A 25,200-nucleotide genomic window follows, 5' to 3' on the forward strand; every position below is an offset into this window, starting at 1 on the left:
ATACATGATTGAGTGAGTATGTCCCTTCATCGCGGTTGATAACGTTGCCCCCCCCCCGTTTTCTGATCCACATTGCTTCTCTAATCCATCTGGTTTGCTTGCATGAGTCTTTGTCGATTACTTTTGCCATTGTTATTCTTGTTCTTTGTTTCCCAGGTTTTGTCTCCGTGTTACAAAAAATTTCATCACAGGTTGTCTATTATTCATAGGAAAAAGGTTTGTTGTTGTTGTTGTTCAGCTGTTATTATTGTTCTTGCTATTATTGTTCATTTTGTTGTTGTTTTTGAAGTAATGACAGTAAACTTTAAAAATGGATCCAGCACATGAAAAATGGCACATGATTCATTGTTAATATTCTTTTTTTTCTTCTTTTTTTTATAATTATTTCTGTATGCCTATCATAATATCACGTCCAGTTTAAAACTGTCCGAAAATACTTTCTACACAATTTTACGTGAAAGATCACAAAGAAAGACTATAATATATAAAATAATTTTGTGCGTATGCTTTAAAAGTTATAAACGTGGTATATTTAAAGTCCCTTCAGAAAAATATGGCACTAATTTTTTTGATTAAAAAATATTACCCTGTTTTGCCAGATGAAACATAGCTAAATCATAATCCTTTAGTTATTTCTAACTGGCAACGAAAGTGAAATTTTAATATTTGGTCAATTTTGGGAAATAAGGGCCAATGACATGCGTTTTTAGGATGTTTTTCGTATGCTGTGACAATCAAGCCCAAATACTTGTACAAAGACTAATATCAATTTATGCATTCTACTTTTTTTTAAACGCATTTTCTAATCTTTTTCATAAACAATTATCAAAAATAACATAAATTATTAGCAAAACTGCGTGTTTTGGGGGCACATTTTCCCTCAAATTTCATTTGGCAAGACAAGATGGACCTAATCTCTTTTAATTACAAAGAAATTGGTGCTGTATTTCTCGGGAATAGGGCTACACTCTTAGAAAATAGGGTTCTCAGAAAAGGGTTCTGAAAGGGTTAGAAAGAATCACTTTAGACCTATAGAAAGGGTCCGTGAAAGGCCAAAAAGGAGAATTAAAGTGTTCTTTTAACATAGTTTAATTTTCAAGAACCCTTTTCTCGTGAGGGTTCTAACAGCCAAGAACTTTTTTCTAAGAGTGTATACAACGAACAAAAAAATGAAACAAATATACACGAACCAGCCAAAGGGTTATACATTTTAAACAAAAATTACAGTTTACACCAAAAACTGTCAGTTTTACAATACAGTAAGGCACCAGAAATAAATTTGTTCGATCTTTGGATCGACCATCGATGCTGCTTCGATGCTTGTTATTAATGAACAAACAACTAATTAATAAGAATTTTAATTAAAATACTAAATTTATATTGGTCAATGTCAATAAATGTCAATACAGGCAAATATGCATTATCGCAATTAACAATGGTCAATTTATTGATTTCATAATTAATAATAGGGAGCATCGATGGTCGATCAAAAGATCGAACCAATTTGTTGCTATTGCCTATACGGATTCCAGTTTTTCGTGTTTTTATGATCTATGAGTAGTAATATGCGGATATAAATGTTCCCAGTAAACACAAAACGTTTTCGACTTTATTCGCAAAAGGCTCGAAAAGGTTGCCAGAAAACGATTTATTGTCGGGTTATATAAAGGACATACAAAGGGTATACAATGTTTTCATATAAACATTCAACCTACAGCAAATATTCTGATATAATGTTATTTAAAATATTTGGCAAAACATGTTTGAAAACATTTAAAAATATTGTTGTAGTGTGTTTTCATACAAAGGGTTTTAAAACGTTTCCATTACCTTTAATAACATATGACATGTTAAGGGGTGGGGTATGAACGTTTGGACAGTATTTATTGTGGGACATTAGAGCACATCAGACATTATCGAGTTGCATTCTGAATACGAAGAATGCCCTTCTGATATCAAATAATTTTGATTTTTTGAAATTTGCAATGTAATACACATTTTATGCAAATGATTAAAAATTGATATTTTTGATATTTAACAGTACTCGAAGTAAACTTTATAAATCTGATGATTTATACTTAAGGTGTATGTAGGTGGGCTGAAAAACCGACGATCAATTGAAAATTTTGACCTTTCGTATTGAAGATATGGATTTTTTCCCAAAACACCAAAAAAAATTAGGCCTTTTAGGACAAAAATCCATATCTTCAATATGAAAGGTCAAAATTTTCAATTGATCGTCGGCTTTTCCTCCCAGCTACATACACTTTAAGAATATAATCATTAGATTTATAACATTACTTCGAGGACTGTTATATATCAAAAATGTGATAAATATCAAATTTTAATAATTTGTCATAAAATTTGTATTATATCGTGAATTTCAAAAAATGAAAATTATTTGATATCAGAAAGACATTCCTCGTATTCAGAATGCAATTCGATATGTCTGATGTGCTCTCATGTCCCACAAAAATACTGTCGAAACGCTCAAAACGCTCATTCCAGATCCTTAATGTTATTAAAACGTTTTTATCTAAACCAAAACCCAAAGTAAAACATGTTTAAAACGTTTGTTTTTAGCACATTAGACATTAAGGGATCTAGAATGAGCGTTTATGGCGTTTCGACAGTATTTTTTGTGGGACATTAGAGCACATCAGACATATCGAATTGCATTCTGAATACGAAGCATGTCTTTCTGATATCAAATAATTTTCATTTTTGAAATTCACGATATAATACAAATTTTATGACAAATTATAAAAATTTGATATTTTCAAATTTTGATATATAACAGTCCTCGAAATAAATTTTATAAATCTAATGATATATTCTTAAAGTGTATGTAGCAGGGAGGAAAAGCCGACGATCAATTGAAAATTTTGACCTTTTATATTGAATATATGGATTTTTTTCCCCAAAAGACCTTTTTTTTTTGGTGTTTTGGGAAAAAAATCCATATCTTCAATACGAAAGGTCAAAATTGATCGTCGGCTTTTCATCCCACCTACATACACTTTAAGTATAAATAATCAGATTTATAAGGTTTACTTCAAGTACTGTTAAATATCAAAAATATCAATTTTAATGATTTGCCATAAAATGTGTATTACATTGCGAATTTCAAAAAATCAAAATTATTTGATATCAGAAGGACATTCTTCGTATTCAGAATGCAATTCGATATGTCTGATGTGCTCTAATGTCCCACAATAAATACTGTCCAAACGTTCATACCCCACCCCTTAACAAATGTGGCAAAATCTGAGTTTTTATGATTTTTATGATCGGCCGGCCGGCCGATATTAAAACTTTGGAAGATATACCGGTAATGACAAAACTATACACTCTTTTAAATTTATATTTCACATTTCACAGCTGTATAAACATGTTAAAGTATAGGAAAATCGGCCAGCATGAACTGCATGAAATCACTCGCTGACGTAAATGCACCCAGTGAACACATGACGGGGGTCATTATAATCAAATGTACGTGAATTTTAGTCCGGAACTTCTGCAGAACACGCCCTGTTTATAGGCCTATACTTTGATCAGCTCATAATCGGCGGGAATTATTGGGCTTTTACCACTACGCCGCAAAGTAGACCCATGTTAAGAGTAACATAGTTGATCTGCCTGGTCTATAGTTTGTGTGTTAAAGAAAATAGAGAAAGTATAGGACTTCAATTGATAATTTGTATTACTTCTGGCGAAATATTACAAGACAATTCTCCAAATAAAATAAAGTGATATTAATCCGCGATGTTATAAGGCCCGCCGATTACGAACTGATCGAACTATACGGTATTGCAGTCTGACAGCCAATCCTTACGAAACCTCAACGTACTTTGATCAGCTCATAAAGAAAGTAGGAAAAGTAGGCCTATAGGACTTCAATTGATAATTTGTAATACATCTGGCGAAATATTACAAGACAATTCTCCAAATAAAATATAGTAGTGCTCGGTGGCACACACCAACGATGTCGCGTCGCGTTCACGTATAACACGTCCAGTCCACCCACTTACGAAAAACCAATCCTGTGGAAGGCACAGGTCTTGTACATGTATGCGTGTTTATTTTGTGCAGTCATGTTAAATGGGCCCAATACGCGAAACCTAACCCTAAACACTAATCCTAACCCTAAACCCTAACACTAAGTGTTGGTATTGCGGCCCGTTATGGTTAAGCGTTCCGTATACCGTAACTGGCCGATTTCGGAATCCTTTGAACGTTAGACTATCAATATCTGACACCACCGGGATGATGGCATCTCATTATCATAATAAGGCACTCATAAAAAGGCAAAAATAACACTGACAAAAACAGAGTAATTTCTCATTAGGCCTAACACTTTTTGGTCAAACTTGCCCAAATCGGACAAATTGATAATAGTGCACAATATGCCCGCAAGCATTCCAGCTGCTCTATGTCTCTCTCTCTCTCTCTCTCTCGCTCTCTCTCTCCATCCACCCCCTCTCTCACACAGTCTCTCTCTCTCCCTCCCCTCCCCCACCCTTTCCCTCTTTCTCCCTCCATCTCCCCCCTCTCTCCCTCTCTTCCCCAGACAACTCCAAGCTAATTCGTGATAAACCACCTACACCGCTTCATCCTTTTCATCCTTTTCATCCTTTTCAGGAATTGGTGATACTTCCGGCTGATCGCTTGCTTTCTTATACTTTGTAGACTTTTCTTTGACATTGCCAGCATGGCCTTTGTCCGTATGGCTAACATGGAAGACTTGAACAGGTAGAACACCGTCATTCGAAAATCCTGTGTGGAAATTAGGAAAATATGTTGCTTAAGGGCTGGGGTATGAACGTTTGGACAGTATTTATTGTGGGACATTAGAGCGCATCAGACATATCGAATTGCATTCTGAATACGAAGAATGTCATTCTGATATCAAATAATTTTGATTTTTGAAATTCGCAATTTAATACACATTTTATGGCAAATCATTAAAATTGATATTTTGATATTTAACAGTACTTGAAGTAAACTTTATAAATCTGATGATTGATACTTAAAGTGTATGTAGGTGGGATGAAAAGCCGACGATCAATTGAACATTTTGACCTTTCGTATTGAAGATATGGATTTTTTTCCCAAAACACCAAAAAATATTAGGTCTTTTGGGGAAAAAATCCATATCTTCAATATGAAAGGTCAACATTTTCAATTGACCGTCGGCTTTTCCTCCCTGCTACATACACTTTAAGAATATGTCATTAGATTTATATAATTTACTTCGAGGACTGTTATATATCAAAAATTGAAAAATATCAAATTTTATAATTTGTCATAAAATTTGTATTATATTGTGATTTTCAAAAATGAAAATTATTTGATATCAGAAAGACATGCTTCGTATTCAGAATGAAATTCGATAGGTCTGAGGTGCTCTCATGTTCCACAAAAAATACTGTCGAAACGCAATAAATGCTCATTTTAGATCCCTTAATGGATTTCGTGAATTTGGAGGGGATGGTGGAGGGGTGTATGGATATTTGGCTGTGGGTATGCGTTGCATGAATAGGACTTCGAGGAATTGCGCAACAATACACCGACATAAAAAGAACCTTGTGTATGACGAGGACCTAGACATATCCTCGAAACGTAAGTCCTCTGAAAACATTGGAGGTGGGGTCCTATAACGTATACCCTCCCCCCCCCTCCATAGCTACCGTCCGCTGAGCGTTGACCTGCTGATAAAAGGACTAGGTTCGGAGTCCCGATTTTCGGTATTACCGACAGATGATGGTCTTCAAAACATTTCGCAATTTTTCTGGCCCTCGGAAATATTGCGCATTTGGGGGCTATATGCAAGTGGTGTGGATGCGCGCGAGTAGGTATAGGTCTATGCTTGTATCCAGATAATGAGGTTTTGAATTATTACAGAAAATGAAAATAATCTGTCCAAAAAAGCATATCTGTAATTATTCTGTACCCCTTTGCTTTACCTTGGTTGGTATGTCCTGAGCCATTTGGCTGGCCTTTCCCGGTTCCCTGATTCACAATAGACTCCATCCAACCATGGCCATATGCTGACACAGGATACGCAGGTTCACCATGTTTGGGGATGTCCAAACCTAAATAGATGCAAAATTATTCACCATCAGTAGGTATGCCCCCGTGATAGACATACATGTATAGCCTAAACAGTTTGCAAAAAGCGAACGACTATTTATGTTTTAAGAAAATGTAAGTTTTCGCAATGCCAAAATGTAAGTTTTTGTACTGAATGCCAAAAATTTATTTTTACTGTGATTAAAGCACTTCAGGCGCAGTCGTTCACGTAGTTTTTTAGTTCACCATTGGTCATTACAATCATGCAAAAATTAGTAGAAATTCGAGAAAAATTGAGGGCGTCGCTGTGGAGCAAATCACAATTATTATGGCTTTAACTTGACCATAAGGTAGACACTATATCCACAATATGCTCATCTATCAAGGCACAGTTCTTTAACCCCAATACATTTGCACATTCATTGAATGACCTTTGCAAATTTTATTACAAAAACTCATACTCTGATACTTGAGGTCAAATTTTGCACTATGCTTGTGTAATTGAGGTTATTGCCATTGGGATGAGGCCATTGAGATCATAACACTCACCTTTCAACTCAAGCTCTTTGCTTACGCGTAGCATTCCAAAATATTGCAGCAAACTGAACATGATAAGGCACAAAACCCCGGTCCAGGCAAATATTGCGACAGCTCCGACTAAATTCCATCCAAGTTGCTGTCAAAAAAAATGTGGAAAACATTTTATTAGCCCACTTTTGTGTAATTGTAATTTGAGTTTGTGTTGTCGCTACTTAATCCTAACGCCTAGTTGCTTAATGGCGAGGGCACGGTTGTTTGATGGCATGTAAAACTGCAGACATTTTTAAGTAAAGGTGATCAACGATGGCGCTATTTATCTTAAATCTTGTTTGCATAATTATTAAAAAGGTGTAGACATTTAGTATAATGGTATAAGAATATCAGAAAAAAACTAGTATAATTGGCAAGGAAGTTTTAAAAACTTATTTATCATGAAATGTAACGAATAACTCATAATAGCTAATTTAAATTTAAATATATGTAAATAGCGCCCTCAATTTGCACACAAATGAACAATTAATTGTATAGAATAAAAATTATTACAAAAAAGAAGAAAAAGATGAAACATTTAATACGGAAACAAAAAATCTGTTTAAAATATCTAAAATATATTATGTGTATATTAGTGTGATAACCAGATAACTATTTGTAGTCCAGGTCTAGAATTGAACATAGAAATAGAAAAAAATAATAAATGGTCGCATCAAACAACCGTGAGGGGGAAGGAAAGAAGAAAAAAGAAGACAACAGCTACCAACGTTCTATGGGCGTTCTATACCATGACAGGCAAAAACAATCAGTGGCGTGGCGTAGCCAGGGGTTTGGGGACCGCGGTGCCCCCATCAGAGATTATTGATACAAGAACACCCGTCAGTACTGTTTTTTGAATGCTGCATGCAATCCTCTCCGATAACCTGAATCAGGGCCGGATTTACCTTTTGGGGGCCCTGGGCCAGGACAAAATTTGGAGGCCCCCACACGCACCGTGAGGAAGGCATGTGCACTAAAGTGGCCAAGTTTTTACGTTCTACTAGGACATCTGCGCGCGAAACGCGCGAAAAAAATTCAATGTTAGACTATTTTAATCCAAATTGGCTACAGGCCAGTGCGCACGAAGCGCTCAAAATTGTGCAATTCTTGAACCCTATTTTGGCCCAAAACATGGTGTTTTTCGGCTAAAATAGAAGATGCACACTGCACAGGGCAATTTTGGGGGACCCCAAACTTTGGGGCCCGGGCCCATCTGGCCCTATGGTAAATCCGGCCCTGACCTGAATGGCTATGCCACTGATTTTACTTACCACTCCAGAGGCGTTGTTCCAGTTTGTCAATATTCCAGTTTGATAAGAGAAAAATGGTGCTGCTATGACTCCCCATAATCCACCACCGAGATGTACTGAAAAGAGAATAATAAATTCAGCATACTGCAGTTACTGTCCGTTTTCCTATACACAATACACAGTGCTCTTTCCCATTGACGCGTGACCTCTACAAATAGCCCTACGTTAAAAGTATGGGGATATGACTAGTTAACGTCGCTGTGTGAAAAATAACCGGCCAATATTAAAAGTACTCTTCTAAAGTTCTAGAAAATATAGTTTTTAACATGTCCTAAATTTTTAGCTAATTTAGATGTTTGGAAATATTCGTACTTTGGTGTTTTAGTTAATGTTATAGGTAATAGTACATTGCCTAGTTAACGTCGCTGTGTGAAAAATAACCGGCCAATATTAAAAGTACTCTTCTAAAATTCTAGACAATATAGTTTTGTAACATGTCCTAAATTTTTAGCTAATTTAGGTGTTTGGAGAGGGTCGTACTTTTGTGTTTTAGGAAGGACATGTAAACGACAGATAACACCAAAAATATGAAGAAATTATTTCCAAACCGTGTTAAGTCAACAATCATTATGTTGCTCATTTTCAAGAATGCTGGTTTACAAAAAGCACGCCATTGTCTCATTTCGTGAACAAAGCTACACATACCATTGTTTCCTTTCGTTTCCTTTATAATCGGTTACCCAACTGAAGCTATGAATACCAGCTTTATTGCGATATCGCACATGAAAACAGACACTTGTGCACAACCAGAGAAGATCCGATTTAATCAGTTGAGCTGTTTCAATGAGTGTTATCTTGGTTTAATAGCTTTTAATGGGGTTAAGTCCTGCAAAGGTCGAGATGAATTCTACTGTAGACATGACTGCATCATGGTGCACTCAAAACAAAAGCAGGCGGGGAGTTCTATCCGGTTGGAGCCGGTTTCTATTGTTCTAAACAATGGAACACGTTTTAACTGCCGGTCAGTTGAATCGGTGATCGATTTTTGATTTCATACCTTAACCTTAGCTGCATGGATTACGTTGGTTAATTGTTTGGTCGTTGTGTGTTTGGTTGGTTATCGGTCGGTCGGTCGGGTTGGGTCGGGTCGGGTCAGGTCAGGTCGGGTCGGGTCGGGTCGGGTTAGTCGGGTCTGACCGGCCTCAAGAACAAATATCTTATTAACATACCTGCCACCGCGTCCAAGGGATCGTCCACTTTTATCCTAATAACTGCCCAACTACTTATTATATATACAACCCCCGCTACAGAACCAATAATCACAGCACCCCAAGGTGAAACAGCATTACATCCTGCACATATAGCAACCTGAAAGAAAACATATTAACCATTGAAAATAATTATGCAAATGAGCAGTGCGCTCTAGGGCCTACTGACACCACCAGGTAAAACGTCTCGGGAAAAAGTAAACTACCAAAACGTCTTGGCGTTAATTCATACGTTGGCGATCCCTTAAACAATTTGTATATTTACTCATTTGGTCTTATCCGCATCCTAATGTGTCTACACACAGTGGTATAAGGGTGAACACAATGCACGATGTACTTTAGGATCGTGGCAATGGAAAATGACGACAAAAATGGAGTCACGCGGAGTGCGTAGTGTTTTTGCAGCTGACGCTAAAGTAGCGTCAATATTAAATGACCAATGAATGGCAAGAATCTTTGTAAAAAAAAGCCACTGGATAATATAACAATTACATACGATCATTGCTCTTTACAGAAAGCTGCTGACCACTCTATGGCCCAAGACTAATATACCATTTATCATCATGCATTGAAACATATCTATACAGGTGCAGAAGCCTAATTAGGCCTAGCATACGCATATATTAACCATCGCAACCAGGATCGCTACATTTCGTACAGGCAATTATCAGTAAGTTCCTTGCCCAGGGGAATTTTAAGCTAGCTCAATTTTTGACGAGAACAGAAATATACCGTCATTGGTAGCGTATTTTAAGACACTTGCAACGTAATGACTTACTCATCGTGCTTAGTATAGGTCATATAATTATGATCTATACATAAACGGTGTTGTGTTTAAACTGAATAACACGTAACTAACGATATAATTATAAAGACCCGGATAAAGTCGTTCTTATAGTATCAAAAACTTTGACTTGATCCATCAGTCCTTCAACTGCTACGCACGATCATCGGGTTGTGCTTACAATCGAGAAACGGCCATTTTGTTCCACCATGTTTATTGTTTCGAGATCGGGGCCGAGGGACTCAGGCTATCAAAAACTCACCATTCCCGTCAAACCTCCATTAATGGCTGTCAGTAAACTCCAATGATGTCCTTGAAATCCCAAGCGTTTAATCACCATCGCGATAAGTGCTCCTCCGCTACCGGACAAGATGGTATTAACAACAGCTGTAGTAACCGCTATTCCATCCCCTATGCCTGAGATAGAGGCCTGTGATCCACCATTGAATGCGTTGAATCCTAGAAAGAGGATGAATCCACCTAAGGCTACTTGCTGTAAATAATAATATTAAGGAAGTGCAATAGCTGCCCGGTGAACATATAACAATTTACACACATATATTGTACTCATCTACACATGGCAGCTACACATGGCAGCTATTGTACTTTACTCACTTCTGGCACTGATCAATCGATTACGTGACTTGTGCCTTAAATTAAGTTTACATTTTCACATCACGACTTGACTTTTCCCAAGGTTTTCTATCTGTCACTGAAGTGACCAAGTAAACATAGTGAGGCATAAAACCCCATATCAAGTAATAGCTTTAGTTACGCTAAAAGCAGCGGCGTAGCTGGGATTTTTTCAGGGGGCAAGCCTGTATGGGGCGGGGCCCAAATCCACCAAATTTCCCTGCACTTGGGGGGAGGAGAGGGCAGGGGCCCAAATAGAAAATTTTGCCAGACTTATTGATAATAATCATTTGGTATTGCATATCGTATGTATTCTCCATCTCTCTGCCCCTCTTCTCCCTCTCTCCCCTCTCTCTCCTCTCTTTTTTCCTCTTTCTCCCTCCTTTTTTCCTCTTTTTTCCTTGCACTAGGGGGCGGGGGCCCAAATAGACAAATTTTGCCAAATTCCCGGCAGCTACGCCACTGGCTAAAAGATGTGGTTCCACTTTGCCAAAAATGATGGAAGTGCCTATGAAAAAACCAAAAAGGATCGACCTACCGAACCTTCAAATGTTTGTCTCATAAGGCAAATAGACAATTTTTAATTGGCATAATTTAGTAATCAAAATCGTACCGGAACTGTATGTCCTTCGATTAAATTAGCTGTACCATCAATTTGAAATCTGCCTATACGAGGTCCTAGAACAGCAGCACCGATAAATGCCGCAGTACCTCCTACCATATGGACGACGCCGCTACCTGCGAAATCCTGTGGTTTATAATTATAAATATGAATAGCTCATGATTTTATTATAGAATATGTGTAAATAACAGAAAGGTTGCGATTTCCAAACGTACGTATCGTACGCACGTAGGTCTGTACAAAATCCCGTCACAGGAGAGTGATTTTAAACAGATGTACGGGCGTACATGGTACGTACGTTTAGAAATCGCAACCTCACTAACATCTTTGTTTATACTCCCAGACGCCCAACGACCCACCCAGCTATCCCACCCAACACACCCATTCTCTGCCCTCCTTATACTACGCACACACTCAAACCACACACCCGGTTTTTAATTTGATTCTGGTTGTTATGTATCTCACCTGGAATGCTACGCCATTGGGACCATATTGGGACTATATTTTGAATATAATAGAGATATTGCGATTTCCGTATCGAACGTACGTAGAATCTATTCAAAATCAGTTCTCCTGTGAAGGGATTTTGAATAAATTCCACGTAGGCCTACGTTCGATCGTTTGGAAATCGCAATCTCTCTATTAATCCCGTCACATAAGAGTGATTTTGACATACGGACGTATGATACGTGCGTTTGTGAATCGCAACCTCTCTAACATTTCTGTTTAATTTATACTCCCAGACGCCCAACGACCCACCCAGCCACCCTTATACCACACACCCACTCCTATTCACATATGACTTTAAATTTGAAAGTATCTCACCTGGAATGCTACGCCATTGGGACCTGCATACAGCCATCCACTGCTATCCCATGCCCAATGCGCGACAACGGGATAAATAAAACCTAAAATTAGAAACAAGAGGAAGCTGATAAGAATCCCGGATGGGGTTCTCCCTGGTCGAAGGTGTACGGGGATATGTGCCACGGTTTTGTGGTACATTTTCAACCATTTTAGTATCGATGGGTAGGTTTGCAGTGAAGACAAAATAATGGCAAAGTGTCCTAAATTAAAAGCACTCAATATGGGCAAATGTGGGTGCTTTTTATAAGAAAATTGGTATACTGATGGTTTGCGAAAACGGCAAAAATAGGTATAGAGAAAGTCAGTATCCGAAAGTCTGCGTGGCACGTACACAATTTTTCAAAGATCCCGGGATATGATTGATACCATCGTGGATGGTGACTGAGTGTAAGTGTGTGGTTGTGTACATGAGCTTCAGCGGATGAGGTGTAGGGGTGTTTTCTTTTATGTATAAAGGCAGCAGTCGGTTTGAAATGGCGTTGAATTGGGTGCGTGTTGGGGGATGGGGCGGATGGGTGGGTTTTCGTGTGAATGGCTATTTTAGGCGGAAAAAGTCACTGCACGTTTACTTTTGTCGCAGTGAGCATCGGAAATTATTGGTTGAATTTTTCTTCTACTAGGATATTTAGAATGATGCACACTACAACTTTTGGTCAAAGCGGTATTTCGAGCCAGGGGCACTTCCTCCTGGCCCTGGTCGGTACGAGACAGGAGCAGCTGCTGTCGGTCGCCAGAAAATTTTGACTATACCAGAATCGTTGAAAGGCAGTTTTTGGTTGAATAAAAAATATTTTTTATAGGCCTATATGATTTGCGACTCGATCTTACTTCGCGCAAGAACTACATTTCCTAGTCATTTGACCGATTACAAATTTAATGGTATAGAAATGTTTATACACGGATTTTTAATTCGCACTGCACGGATTTTTAATATCACTGCACGAACGTGTCAGGACTGCACGAACGTCCAATGAGGTAGCGCGCTTTTCCCAACGCAACAAAAAGCGCTCACCTCATTGGCTAAAACCCAATCGCTATCACTCAGCGATGAAGTATAAATTCAGCTTTAACTATAAATTCACCTCACCTGATAAACCGACTGTGTAAAAAAGATATGCTGCAAATTCAGTGCGTTCTGCCATTGACCCAGACACGATGGTCGCAGCGGTCGCAGTAAAGACTAGATGGAAGAACCAATGCTGATATTTACTTGCTGGCATTGACTCAAAGAAGAAGAATCTTGTACCAATGAAAGCATTTCCAGGTTCACCAAAGGCAAAGGCATAACCAAACGCCCAGTATGTAATTCCCGCCAAACCTGAGGAGCAAATTACAATTAAATAAATAGGTGTAACCCTAACCCTAACCCTTACCCTAACCCTAACTCTAATCCTATTAGTATTTCGTGCTCTCTTACACTAAGGATAAACCAATAAAGAAATGTCGATGTTTTAATGTGCATGTGAATTTCACCGTTTATACAGCACACCGACATCGCCTGGCTAATAATTACTTGGTACAGCAGAAATACTAAATATCAATACCCGGGATCGATACACGTGAATGTGATATATGCCCGATTTGATATTCAGACGATAAATCTTTGGATATCGGGGTAGAAAATGATGAATAGCTCCCGTAATTTTTTTTATTATAAAGAAGCCATATTTAGATCCTTACACTTGAATATATGTGTTGAACGGATATGATAGTCGTTAGCTTGCGTCTTGAGAAAAGACCGTGCGTCTTGAACTCAAAAACTGACAAAAATTCTGATTTTATATGTGCCGAATAATAGCGCAGCGTAGGCTAGCTGCACTCACTCGTGGAGAGAGTCTAAAAGCAGCCTGGCCTCATGGCGTATTCATGCTCACTCACACATAGAGAGGTCAATTACCAGGCATATTGTCAGTAGCCTTAGTCGGATGTCCCTCGGCTCATTTAAGCGTCTCAAAACTATTAAACAAGTCGGAAAAAATGGCCATGCGTGGCTGTGGATTCAAGCTACCATGGCGATTTCTGCCATGAAGATATCGGGGGGATGACACTGTGCTCTGGTGCCGCGATGTGCGACAACGTTGTCCCCATTTTTTTAAAATTTAAACTTCCTTTTTTGTTTTTCTCAATTTACTGTCACCAAAAGAACAAATTTCTTATAATCTCTCACTGAATGAATCCGTTTATTTCTCTAAAATTTATTATTTGTCTTCAAATTTTTCAAACAAATTCACATTTTGATGATTTTTTGAAAAAATTTTATATCAAAAATTTGTCAATTTTTTGACCCAATTTTTCCCAGTCTCACGGAACCTCCCCCCTTTTAATTTTTGTAACATTTCCCCAGTTTCACGGAAAGGCCCTTCAGCACTTGATATTACCACCTAACATGCTAACAGCTTCCCATATTACACATGGGTTGGTGGACAAGGGAGGTGCTGTGCCTTACGCACGATACGTTGTCGCTGCAATGATATAATAACAATATTATTGAAATCTTATTAGGCCTACTAGCCCCACTATATGATGATAATTTTGTTGTTCAATGAATAAAAGTCATGAAATACGCGTTCTTTTTTACTCTTAAAATGGGTCAATAATGTTGCGTGATTTTTACAAAAAAAATTCAAAATCAGGAGGACAAATCGACTTCTCAGTGCCAAAAGTACAATAGCTGCCCTTTGAACATTTGGCAATTCATACACATTATATTTTACTCATCTGCAAATGGCAGCTATTAGTTTACCCACTTCTGGCACTGGGTATAGTCGAAATGGAAAATGAAAGTGGTTCCTGTTCCTGTTTTGCAATTCAATAAAATGGCCTATATTTAGATTTGTTTGGTTCAGGCATTCAAATACCGTACTCAAAATATGCATTGGGCTTTTGTAGTTGAAATTCATACACCACTAGAAGCCGTGACCTCAATTTCACACCGGGGGGGGGGGGTGAAGATTTTAAATGGAGTCGCCCATTCAAGTGACTTCAAACGCCTTCAAATCTGTTTCTTTCTCTTCTTGAACTACATAGGCCAATATGTTTATACAGGCTTCGTATATTTTGAGTATTTGAATGCCTGAACCAAACAAATATAAATATGGGCCATTTTATTGAATTGCAAAACAGGAACTCGTTTGAGCCTGGTCCCAGGCCCCCCCAGGGAACACTTCCATGACAGATATGCATCATGTGCCTCAGGATAGACCCCTTTTTCAAACCGGCTTGTACCCAATGACCCCCTTTTTGTGTTATGGTCCTACCTATTACCCAATGACCCCCTTTAAAAAATTCATGTACTCAATGACCCCCTTTTTCTATTTCCTGCTAAACCCAATGGACCCGCCTTGTAATTCCCAAATTTAGGTGGTTTTTGTGTTCTCCTCCAGAAATAATGAGATTTTTCACATTTCCAAGGTGGCCCAGTTTTTTTACGCAGTTTGGCACTTATTTATGTGTACTTAATGATACTCTTTTGGCAATCCTGTACTCAATGACTCCCATTTTACTTTTTGTTACCCCAATGACCATCTTTTTTCAAAGTTTCATACCGAATGACCCCATTTTTATTCAGGTTGTGTACTGAATGACCCCATATTTTTGTAATTGTACATTTGACCTGAATTCCCCCTACTTTTAACATGGCCGAGGCACATCCCTGCCATTTCAGATAGGGAGTGCCCCCCCCCCCCGGGCCCAGGCCAAGTGTGTCTCCGTACAGAGCGACAGTGAATGAACAACCATACAAACTCAATTTGAAATTTACACTCCTTCCCTGTGTGGAAGATTAAGGTCATGTCTTCCATATGGGGTGTATGGGTTTCAACTAGAATAGCCCATTTTTCGACGGAATTTTTCCCCAAATGTCAGCATGTATTATTTTAAAGTTCAAAAATATCGAATTACTTTTAGTAATTGTGTGAATTGCAAATATCATGAATATCGGTCAGTATAAAAAACAAATATAACAATTATTGTATTGTGTAATTCTTATTTTAAACAACACGTACGTAAAGATTTGGGGAATTCTAAGACTTTGTCCCTTCCATACGTACTTGTACCTCGATTTACATATCAAAGATTGCAAACGTCGCCGACGGGGGAATTTTACCAAATTAAAATACTCGCACAAATAAAAGGAGGAAGTTCATACGCCCTTTTTCCAAGAATCATTTTTTCAGAATTACTTGTCACAAAATCATGCCCATTCTGGACGCGGTATGCCCTATACAATGATCAATTCATTGGGCTATTCCATTTAAAATCCACACTATCCCTGTGGAAGCTTTTGGAAATATCTGCCACAGGGGGAGCATGAATTCCAAATGGAATGAGCACATTAGGCAGCTCCATTTTAATTTCATACACCCTCTGAGAAACATTTAACCTGAATCTTCCACTGAGGGAGTCTGAGTTTCAAATGGAACTGCTAATATGTTCATTCCATTTGAAATTCATACTCCCCCTGTGGAAGATATTTCCAAAATCTTTCACAGGGGGAGTGTGGATTTTAGATGGAATAGCAAGTGAGAATCAATTTCATATCTCGGGCTCAGGTACAGTGGCGCAGCATTTTTTCAGAGGGTGTGCAAAGGCGGGAGCCAACTTTTATTAGGGCAAAAAGTATACAAAAGGGCTAAAAATCTTACATATCAGGGCGGCCAGCATTCCACAGGGGCAAGACTTCTCACAGGGGGCAGTTGCCCCCAACCCTTTCCCCCCACCCGTACCCCACCCCCTTGGCTACGCCGCTGCTCGCATAGCGTATAATTTTTTTGGGACCTAACATCAAATCAAATCAAACAAATTGCATTCTGAATAAGAGGAATGAGATAATTTTGTTTTTCGAAATTCGCGATATGGTTCAAATTTTATGGCAAATCAACAATATTATTATTTTTGACATTTAGCAGTCGATGTAAAATTTTTTAATCTAATGATATGTACTTAAAGTGTATGTAGCTGGAATGGAAAGCCGTTCATCAATTACAATTTTTGATCTTTTGTATTGAAGATATACATGAATTTTCATAAATGATCTAAAAGGTCTTTTGGGAAACTTTTTGTATATCTTCATATACCGTCCAAAATGTTCATAATTATGATGGACGGCTTTCCTCCCAGCTACACACACACTTTAAGTACATATCATTAGATTTATAAAGTTTACTTCGATGACTGTTAAATATCAAAAAAATAATTTTTTATAATTTGTCATGAAATTTGCATGATATCGCATATAATATTCCAATAAAAAAATCTAAATTATTCAAAATGCAATTTGGTGTGTCTGTAGGCAGTGGCGTAGCCAGGATTTGGGTTAGACTTCTCCGTAGTCCACTTGCCCATTTTGCATACTCTGGCTATTACATTTAAGCATAAAACTCTGATTTATATTGATTTGTGTGCAACTGATAGATTTTCACATCTGTGTCTGATCTTTTCAGTCACCGCACTCCCTCTGTTTGTTAGCTAAAAAAAAAAGTCCATGCAGTGCACATTTAAGATTTTGTATTGACACCACGTGGTGGTGTTAATTTATAACAATCTAACACCGTAAAATAACACCAGAAGCTTCAACACCAGCTCGCGGTGTTGCATATTCAACACCGGAGTTTTTGCAGTTATTTTTTGAGCAAAATGCAAAATTAGTTACAACATTTATCAGGGTGTGTATAGTACTACCTTAATATGAGCTAATATGGATGAATAATAACTTAATTCAAGCAAACACCAATGACCAAATGCCTTTTATATCGCACGCTGTAATATATTAATCAAACGGTCCATGATAATTGGCATAAATGAACTTACTACAATAATTGTCGGGTCATTTATTATCATTTTGTTTGACACCATATCAATACCAACCTAATGAAATTTATTTTTAGCACAGTAGAGAAAAAAACTTATTTCACGGGTCATATACTTACAGACATCGAGCAGGTTTTTTGTCAGAATATTGGTTGTATTCTTACTACGCACTGACCCGGCTTCTAGAAACGCAAAGCCGCATTGCATGACTGAAAGAAAGCAAAATATATATAGCATTCATTACACCGCCGAATTTTTAATCAAAATAAAATATTATCTTGTTTTGCCAAATGATACAAAGCTAAATCCTAATCCTTTAATATCCTGCAATTTAAGGCATTATTATGTTTTGATGGATCCAAGTTGTGATAATGTTGGATCCAAAACATAATAATGATAAAATTGGATGCTTTACGCCCAATATTTATTGGTCTCGCTATGAGTTGTAAAATATTGGACTCGACTACGTCTCGTCCAATATTTTACAACTCATAGCTCGACCAATAAATATGGGCTCAACCGATCCAATTTTATATAAAACTAGGCCAAAAACACGCACTTTTACATGTTTTCATTAATACAACTCTCGTCACAAGATTCTAAGATATGGTAGCCTACAAGTCTACGAAATCTGAAGTGTAGGCTAAGAGTTAGCTCATAATTTTAATATTTTATGTATGTTATTTTTGATATAAATTGGTTATGAAGTTTTTGTACAAGTCTCTGTGCTTGATTATTACAGCATATAGAAAAAAAAAGCTAAAACGAGTGTTTTGGGCCATTATTTCCAAATAAATTACCAAATATCAAAATTTGACTTTTATTTGCTATACAGTTAGAACTAACTAAAGGACTAGGAATTAGCTTTGTTTAATTTGGCAAAACAGGATAAATATTTTTAATCAAACAAAAAAACTGTATTTTTCTGGATAAGCCTTACAAAGTGAAAATCAGGGACTTCCCCTGATACGCTTAAATAATTTGTTTGGCTTGACTGCACAAATAAGCAATTTAAAAGTGCCTATATAGGCCTACTTATGCTATGTGGTGTAACAACTCCAAAAAGCTATAAAAGTCGGTTTTTCTTAGTAAGTCCAACTATTAACTTTTCTGATTTTGCCAACTTAGATCATTTTAAATTGTAACAATTCAACAATTTATGGTAACATGATTTTAATCAACTTCATGAACTTGAACTTAAAAGTTCATGAAGTTGATGAAAATTTTAATTTTTCAAATCAATTTTGAGCCAAAGAGATGAAGTAAAACCACAGAGTAAAACAAAAGAAATTTGCTATTTCATTCCAGCGCCTACAATGGGTGTATTAGCTCGCCGATCGTATTATCATCGTTATTATTGGCGGAGCCTCACGCAGCTGGGATGTACAAACCCCAAAGACGTAAGACGAATAGCGATATGCACACAGTTTATACGTCAAAACGTAAGACGAATAGGGATATGCACACACTAAAGTCTTCATTTGAAAAAAAAATGGATTGTTGATCTTGAAACTTCTTAATTTACGCACGTATTTCCCTTTCAGCCTCCTTTCGACATATACATGACATAAAGAACTAGAATTGCTTGCTTTTGCATGAGGCTTTTTGCTTGTTTATTTATTTTGTAGTTCTGTGAGTATGAATGTTTTTGTTTTTAGGGTGCGGTCTGTTTTGTGCTTTGTTCTTTTTCTTCAATTGTTTGATTATTTGAAGTTTTAAAAATGAATGTTGAATGAATTATGAAGACAAAAAAAAACACGTTTCAGCTAGTACTGAACGGCCAAGTGAGTGTATAATAGGTTCGTATGGACCCGTGCTAATTATTCAATTAAAAAACCACATTACTTGCAGATGTTTGTCACAAAATTGTTTAGGCCTATACATAATTAAATATAAATTGAGAATTAACGCTCTTTAAAAATTCGTTATGTTTAGAAACTACGATTGGGCTTTTCCACTTAACCACACATCCCTGTGGAAAATTTGGGAATTCTAACCAAATTCAACAGTTTACATATTATTCCAGATTTAAAAAAATTAACCATTTTCTTCCATATAACAAGTGCACATGAAAAGGGACGTGGAATATTATGCATCAACTGGATAATTCTGAATTCGATCAATTTGAACAGCTTTAATAATTATTCACATAAAATTAGCATATGCCTCAGTGGCAGTTGAGATTGGATTAAGCACTTCCTTTCTCATGACCCAAAGGCTGACAGTAAAATATTCACTTGATTGCTGGGAGTGGCCTTCTTTTCCTTGTTCTTTATCTTCAAATCTGTTTCTCACTTCTCTTTCCATACAGCTTATATAGGCTTTTTAGCCTGGCTTGAGCATTTTATTTGAGCCTGGTCCCATCAGGACCCAAGTGTGTCTCCACACGGAGCGACCGTTTAAACAAACAAACAAACAAACAAATATATTTCCAGCTGGATTGACCATGGCGCAAATGGAAATGAGATGGTAATGAAATCTTCCACTAGCACAGGGGTGGATTTTACGGGATAGTCCATTATGCTCAAAGAGCGTCAACAGTATATTATTCTATAGTAATTCTTACTGTTGATTGTTCCTTGATATTTTAAGGGCTCGGATAGCGACGTTTGCACAGTATTTATGGTGGGACCTGAGAGCACTTCAGACACACCAAATTGCATTTTGAATACGAAGAATGTTCACCTGATATCAAGTAATTTAGATTTTGCTCAAATTTGCGATTTAATACAAATTTTATGGCAAATTATTAAAAATTTATATTTTTGATATTTAACAGTCCTCGAACTAAACTTTATAAATCTAATGATATGTACTTTAAGTAATTATGTATATAGCTGATGGGATGCAAAGCTGCGATCAATTTCCATAATTTCATATAAGACCTACACATTTTGGGAAACTTTGTCCGTATCTTCAAAAAGGTCAAAACTTTAAACTGCATGTTCTTCATCCCTACATACACTTTAAGTATTAGATTTATTAAGTTTACTTCGAGGACTGTTAAACGTCAAAAATTTCAATTTTTAATAATTTGCTATAAAGTTTGTATTTATTTGGTCACCAAAAGGTGCTGAATTCACTACACTTCAAGAATTTTTTTTCCAACTCCACCCCCATGTCAAAAAGAAATCTACGCCACTGTTCAAAACTATATTTGATGTCATATCAGAACATATTAATGCAATTTGATGTGGATGTGTCTGATATGCTCTCAGGTCTAACAAAAAATAGGCCTACTGTATAAATGTGGGTGACCGAACGGTAGATGAAGTTCAAAACTTTTTCAGTTCAAAACTTTTTCAGTTCAAAACTTTTTTATTTTAACATATATAGGTGATTCAAAAGTGAGTCGGTGTACAAAGTCGACAAGCATTCGCTTATATTTAAAAATGTTATGTTGCTGGGTATACTAAATAAAATCATTCAAATAAAACTATGATGGAAATTAAGATAACAAAATAATGGGCAAATGGTAATACATCATTAATTAGCTTTCATCGTTAAAGTGTGATTAAACGAATGCGCAAAATCATGTATTTTCAATCTGTTAATTGATTTGCACGATTAGTAAGTGGTATGTAAAAAGGTGAACGTTTGCTAACTTTTTTTAGATTATTTACCAAATCAAATGATTGCAACTATTCACGACGCAATTAATTGACTAATTGGTTTGTATATTTCAGATTAGAATTTTAACATACAAATGACAAAATTGTTAAGATAAGTTCACACAATTAGAGACACGATAAAGAAAAAGAAAATACATAATTATGGAACACTATTATACAATATCAAACAATGTTGAATGGATTGTTCAAAAAGGCCATTCAATTCCATTTGGTCTCAGAGTTAAAATATTTTAAATATGAAATAATAGTACAAAACAATTCACTGTTTAAAAATGTAAATATAGGTGACACAAAGTGTGTTTTGTGTAATTTCATTATTTGCTCATTATTTTGCTTGTTTTTGCAGCTTTGTTGTTTAAAGGGACATTCAGAGATTTACGACGAGGACCCAAAAATCTGTAAATTTTCTGAAATCGCTTTAAAAGTGTTGATAAATCAGGGAATTACGCAGGATCACTCAAAGTGGGACACTTTAGACAATGTTTTGTATTGTATAGAAGGTGAAATAAGAATAAAATACTGGAATAACTTAAATTTTTTTGCAAATTTTCATTGGACTTCATCAGTTGCCAGATGAAGTCCAATTAGATTGGAGGAAAATTTGCAAAATTTGTAAGTTATTCTAGTATTTTATTCATAATTCACCTTCTGTTTATACGACTGGATGATTCATACATCAACATTTTGTATTGTATCTTTAAAGGTAATGATGATACTACATAAAAGTATAATACATTTACAGGAAAGAAATGACACAAGGAATCTAGCACGCCAAAAATCTGCAAAATGAACAGTTTTTGAGAAAAGCGCCAAATGTGTTTTTTCACGCCAATTTTTATTATAAAATAAATAATAAATAAATAAATTTTGAATTGATATAGAGCCTTTTTCCAGATCTTAGATAGATGACACAAAGCGCTGTAATTTCGCTGCCATGGTGAATCGTCACAATCAGATCGCATCAATAAGGCTGCGGCCGGTTATCCGCACTTTAGATTGTAACATCCATCAATTTTCCGTGCAGCTCTCCAAATTCCATTGGGTGAAGGAAGTTTTTGATAACCAAACTAATCACCGATTTTTGAAAGCAGGAGGAAACCGGAGATCCCGGAGAAACCTGCGAGAGCGAGCGAGCATGGAATCGGGATAAACCAAATGCACATGTATTGGGCACGGCCGGGGATTGAACCCCAGGACCTCAGTGGTGCAAGGTGAGGGAACTACCGCTGTACTGCGCCAACTCGCTCTCTCAATGGAACATAGGCCTACAATTCTCCTTCTTGCCTATAATGAAAAATCTTACAACATTTAATACTTACATAATATAAACAGGGACACGACAAGTAAGAAAAATGCATCGGTATTGTTCTGAAGAGTTGCCAGTGCTTCCTCAGTAGATGGTGTAGGCATAGTGATATTATAAAATCCCAATCGTATAATCTCTAAATGTCAAGAAGCTATATTGATAGCACTCTTTCAAGGCGTATAAAAACAACACTCTTTGGAGTGAGATTCAGTCAAAAAGAGTGATTTTTATTTATATTTCCAATAGTGAAATGATACAATTTTACTCTTGGAAGAGTCAACGCAATTTTGCATTAAGAGTAAGAGTTGACCACTCCGAGTTGACCACTCCGAGTTGACCACAACTCTTTGTGTCACTGGCAGTCACACAACAAGAATAGTAAAAGTATTTGACAAAGATTAATATCGTCCCTTTACACAGCAAGCACGTATTTACTGTTTCGAAGTTTCGTACACGTTGGTGACTCTCTGAAGAACGAAGTTGAACTGAGATTTTGTCTCGTTTAGCAAATACATGTCAACCTGTTTGAGTTTTGCAAGATGTTTATTTTTGTCTTGGTCAGGATTGGATAAAATCTACATCCTGATTTATCTGGAAACTAGTCATGCGTTTCAAATTGCCCCACACAAGAAGTTGTTGGTTTAACACCAAGGCTCGTGACCAACATGCAGTTGAAGGGACTAATAGAATTAGAAACATGTTTAAAAAGACCGAAGAAAAAAGCTGCCCTAAAAATGGAAAATTGCCGAAAGCTGGGCAACCAGTAATGTTTTTTATACAATGCCCGTTTTTACAGAACGTTTTTGTGTTGTTGTTTGTTTTTATTTTGTTGTTGTTATTGTTAGTGTTTTGTCGAATTTGTTTTAAAACGGGGAAACAATAAGGCACGGGTTTAAAGAACGTCCGCAAAGAAGTTTGAACAGTGTCATTTGAATTCTTCCCCTCTTGATTTTTGCCTAAAATTATTTTTTTCTAAGGGGTATCATGTGTTCCTCGCCCGGAGCTGTTTACGCCCCTATTACACCAATGTTTACTCAGTACTTTGGTTTCTTCAACTGATGTCATCAACTGAAAATAAAATGGCAACATAATGTGCCAGCTAGTGTTCCGCCACTAGGTATTTGAATTTGGTATTTTGTTTCTTAGTCAACAAGAGGGCTGAACTTCCTATACTTGCTTGAAAGAACAAAGTAGGGACTTGTCGTTGCGTGAATTTTCTATTACTGGTATATTAATACTTGATTTAACGGGAATGAAGGCGAAGAAAATGATGGAAAATACAACCTAAATACACAGAAATTGATCTATTATGTTTCTTACTGACTGTTATTTTACGAGATGTGCTTGGAAACACCGCTAGGCGCTTAGCACACGAACTAAAAAATGTACATGTAGAATTATGCAAATGACAATTATAAACTTCATTACCATGATTACGTTAAATAATAACCCAATCTGATGACCAATTATTAAGCAAACGGTATTACGTTTCCGTGGCTATATTGTGCTATCCTCAGTACACCAGACCCATGGCTATATTTGGTGTGTGTTATCTTCAGTAGATAGCACACCTGTCCCATGGATATATTTGCTGTGTGTTATTTTAGTAGATAGCACGCCCGTCCATTTTGGTGTGTTATCTTCAGCAGATAGCACACCTGCACTGTGACTATGGCTATATTTGCTTTGTTTTATCTTCAGTAGATAGCACACCTGTCCCATGGCTACATTTGGTGTGTGTTATCTTCAGCAGATAGCACACCAGCACTGTGGCTATATTTGCTTTGTTTTATCTTCAGTAGATAGCACACCTGTCCCATGGCTACATTTGGTTTGTGTTATCTTCAGTAGATAGCACACCGGTGCCGTGGCTATATTTGCTGCGTGTTATCTTCAGTAGATAGCACACCGGTGCCATGGCTATATTTGCTGTGTGTTATCTTCAGTAGATAGCACACCTGCGCCATGGCTATATTTGGTATGTGTTATCTTCAGTAGATAGCACACCTGTCCCATGGATACATTTGCTGTGTGTTATTTTAGTAGATATCACGCCCGTCCCATGGATACATTTGGTGTGTGTTATCTTCAGCAGATAGCACATCTGCACTGTGGCTATATTTGCTTTGTTTTATCTTCAGTAGATAGCACACCTGCATGTCCCATGGCTACATTTGCTGTGTGTTATTTTCAGTAGATAGCGCACCTGTCCAATGGATACATTCTGCTGTGTTATCTTCAGTAGATAGCATACCTGCCCCATGGATACATTTTGCTGTGTGTTATCTTCAGTAGATAACACACCTGTCCCATGGATATATTTGCTGTGTGTTATTTTAGTATATAGCACGCCCGTCCTATATGGATACATTTGGTGTGTGTTATCTT

At 37.0% G+C, this 25,200-nt stretch overlaps 1 protein-coding gene across 1 annotated transcript in view; it reads right to left on the bottom strand.

Annotated features, from left to right (window-relative positions):
- Window positions 1-4,559: 4,559 nt before the first annotated feature.
- LOC140154272 (putative ammonium transporter 1) overlaps window positions 4,560-25,200 on the bottom strand; it is a 40,346-nt gene continuing 19,705 nt past the window's right edge. Inside the window, exons 2-11 of the mRNA XM_072176858.1 lie at window positions 17,994-18,083; window positions 13,154-13,384; window positions 12,025-12,107; window positions 11,191-11,325; window positions 10,207-10,437; window positions 9,122-9,260; window positions 7,914-8,008; window positions 6,622-6,748; window positions 5,967-6,095; window positions 4,560-4,776 (exon numbers count right to left, since the gene is read on the bottom strand). Coding sequence (XP_072032959.1) covers window positions 4,601-4,776; window positions 5,967-6,095; window positions 6,622-6,748; window positions 7,914-8,008; window positions 9,122-9,260; window positions 10,207-10,437; window positions 11,191-11,325; window positions 12,025-12,107; window positions 13,154-13,384; window positions 17,994-18,083 — 1,436 coding nt within the window. The 3' untranslated portion in view covers window positions 4,560-4,600. The remainder of the gene's footprint in view (window positions 4,777-5,966; window positions 6,096-6,621; window positions 6,749-7,913; window positions 8,009-9,121; window positions 9,261-10,206; window positions 10,438-11,190; window positions 11,326-12,024; window positions 12,108-13,153; window positions 13,385-17,993; window positions 18,084-25,200) is intronic.

The sequence above is a fragment of the Amphiura filiformis genome, chromosome 6 (assembly GCF_039555335.1).
Source record: "Amphiura filiformis chromosome 6, Afil_fr2py, whole genome shotgun sequence".
Lineage (NCBI taxonomy): Eukaryota > Metazoa > Echinodermata > Ophiuroidea > Amphilepidida > Amphiuridae > Amphiura > Amphiura filiformis.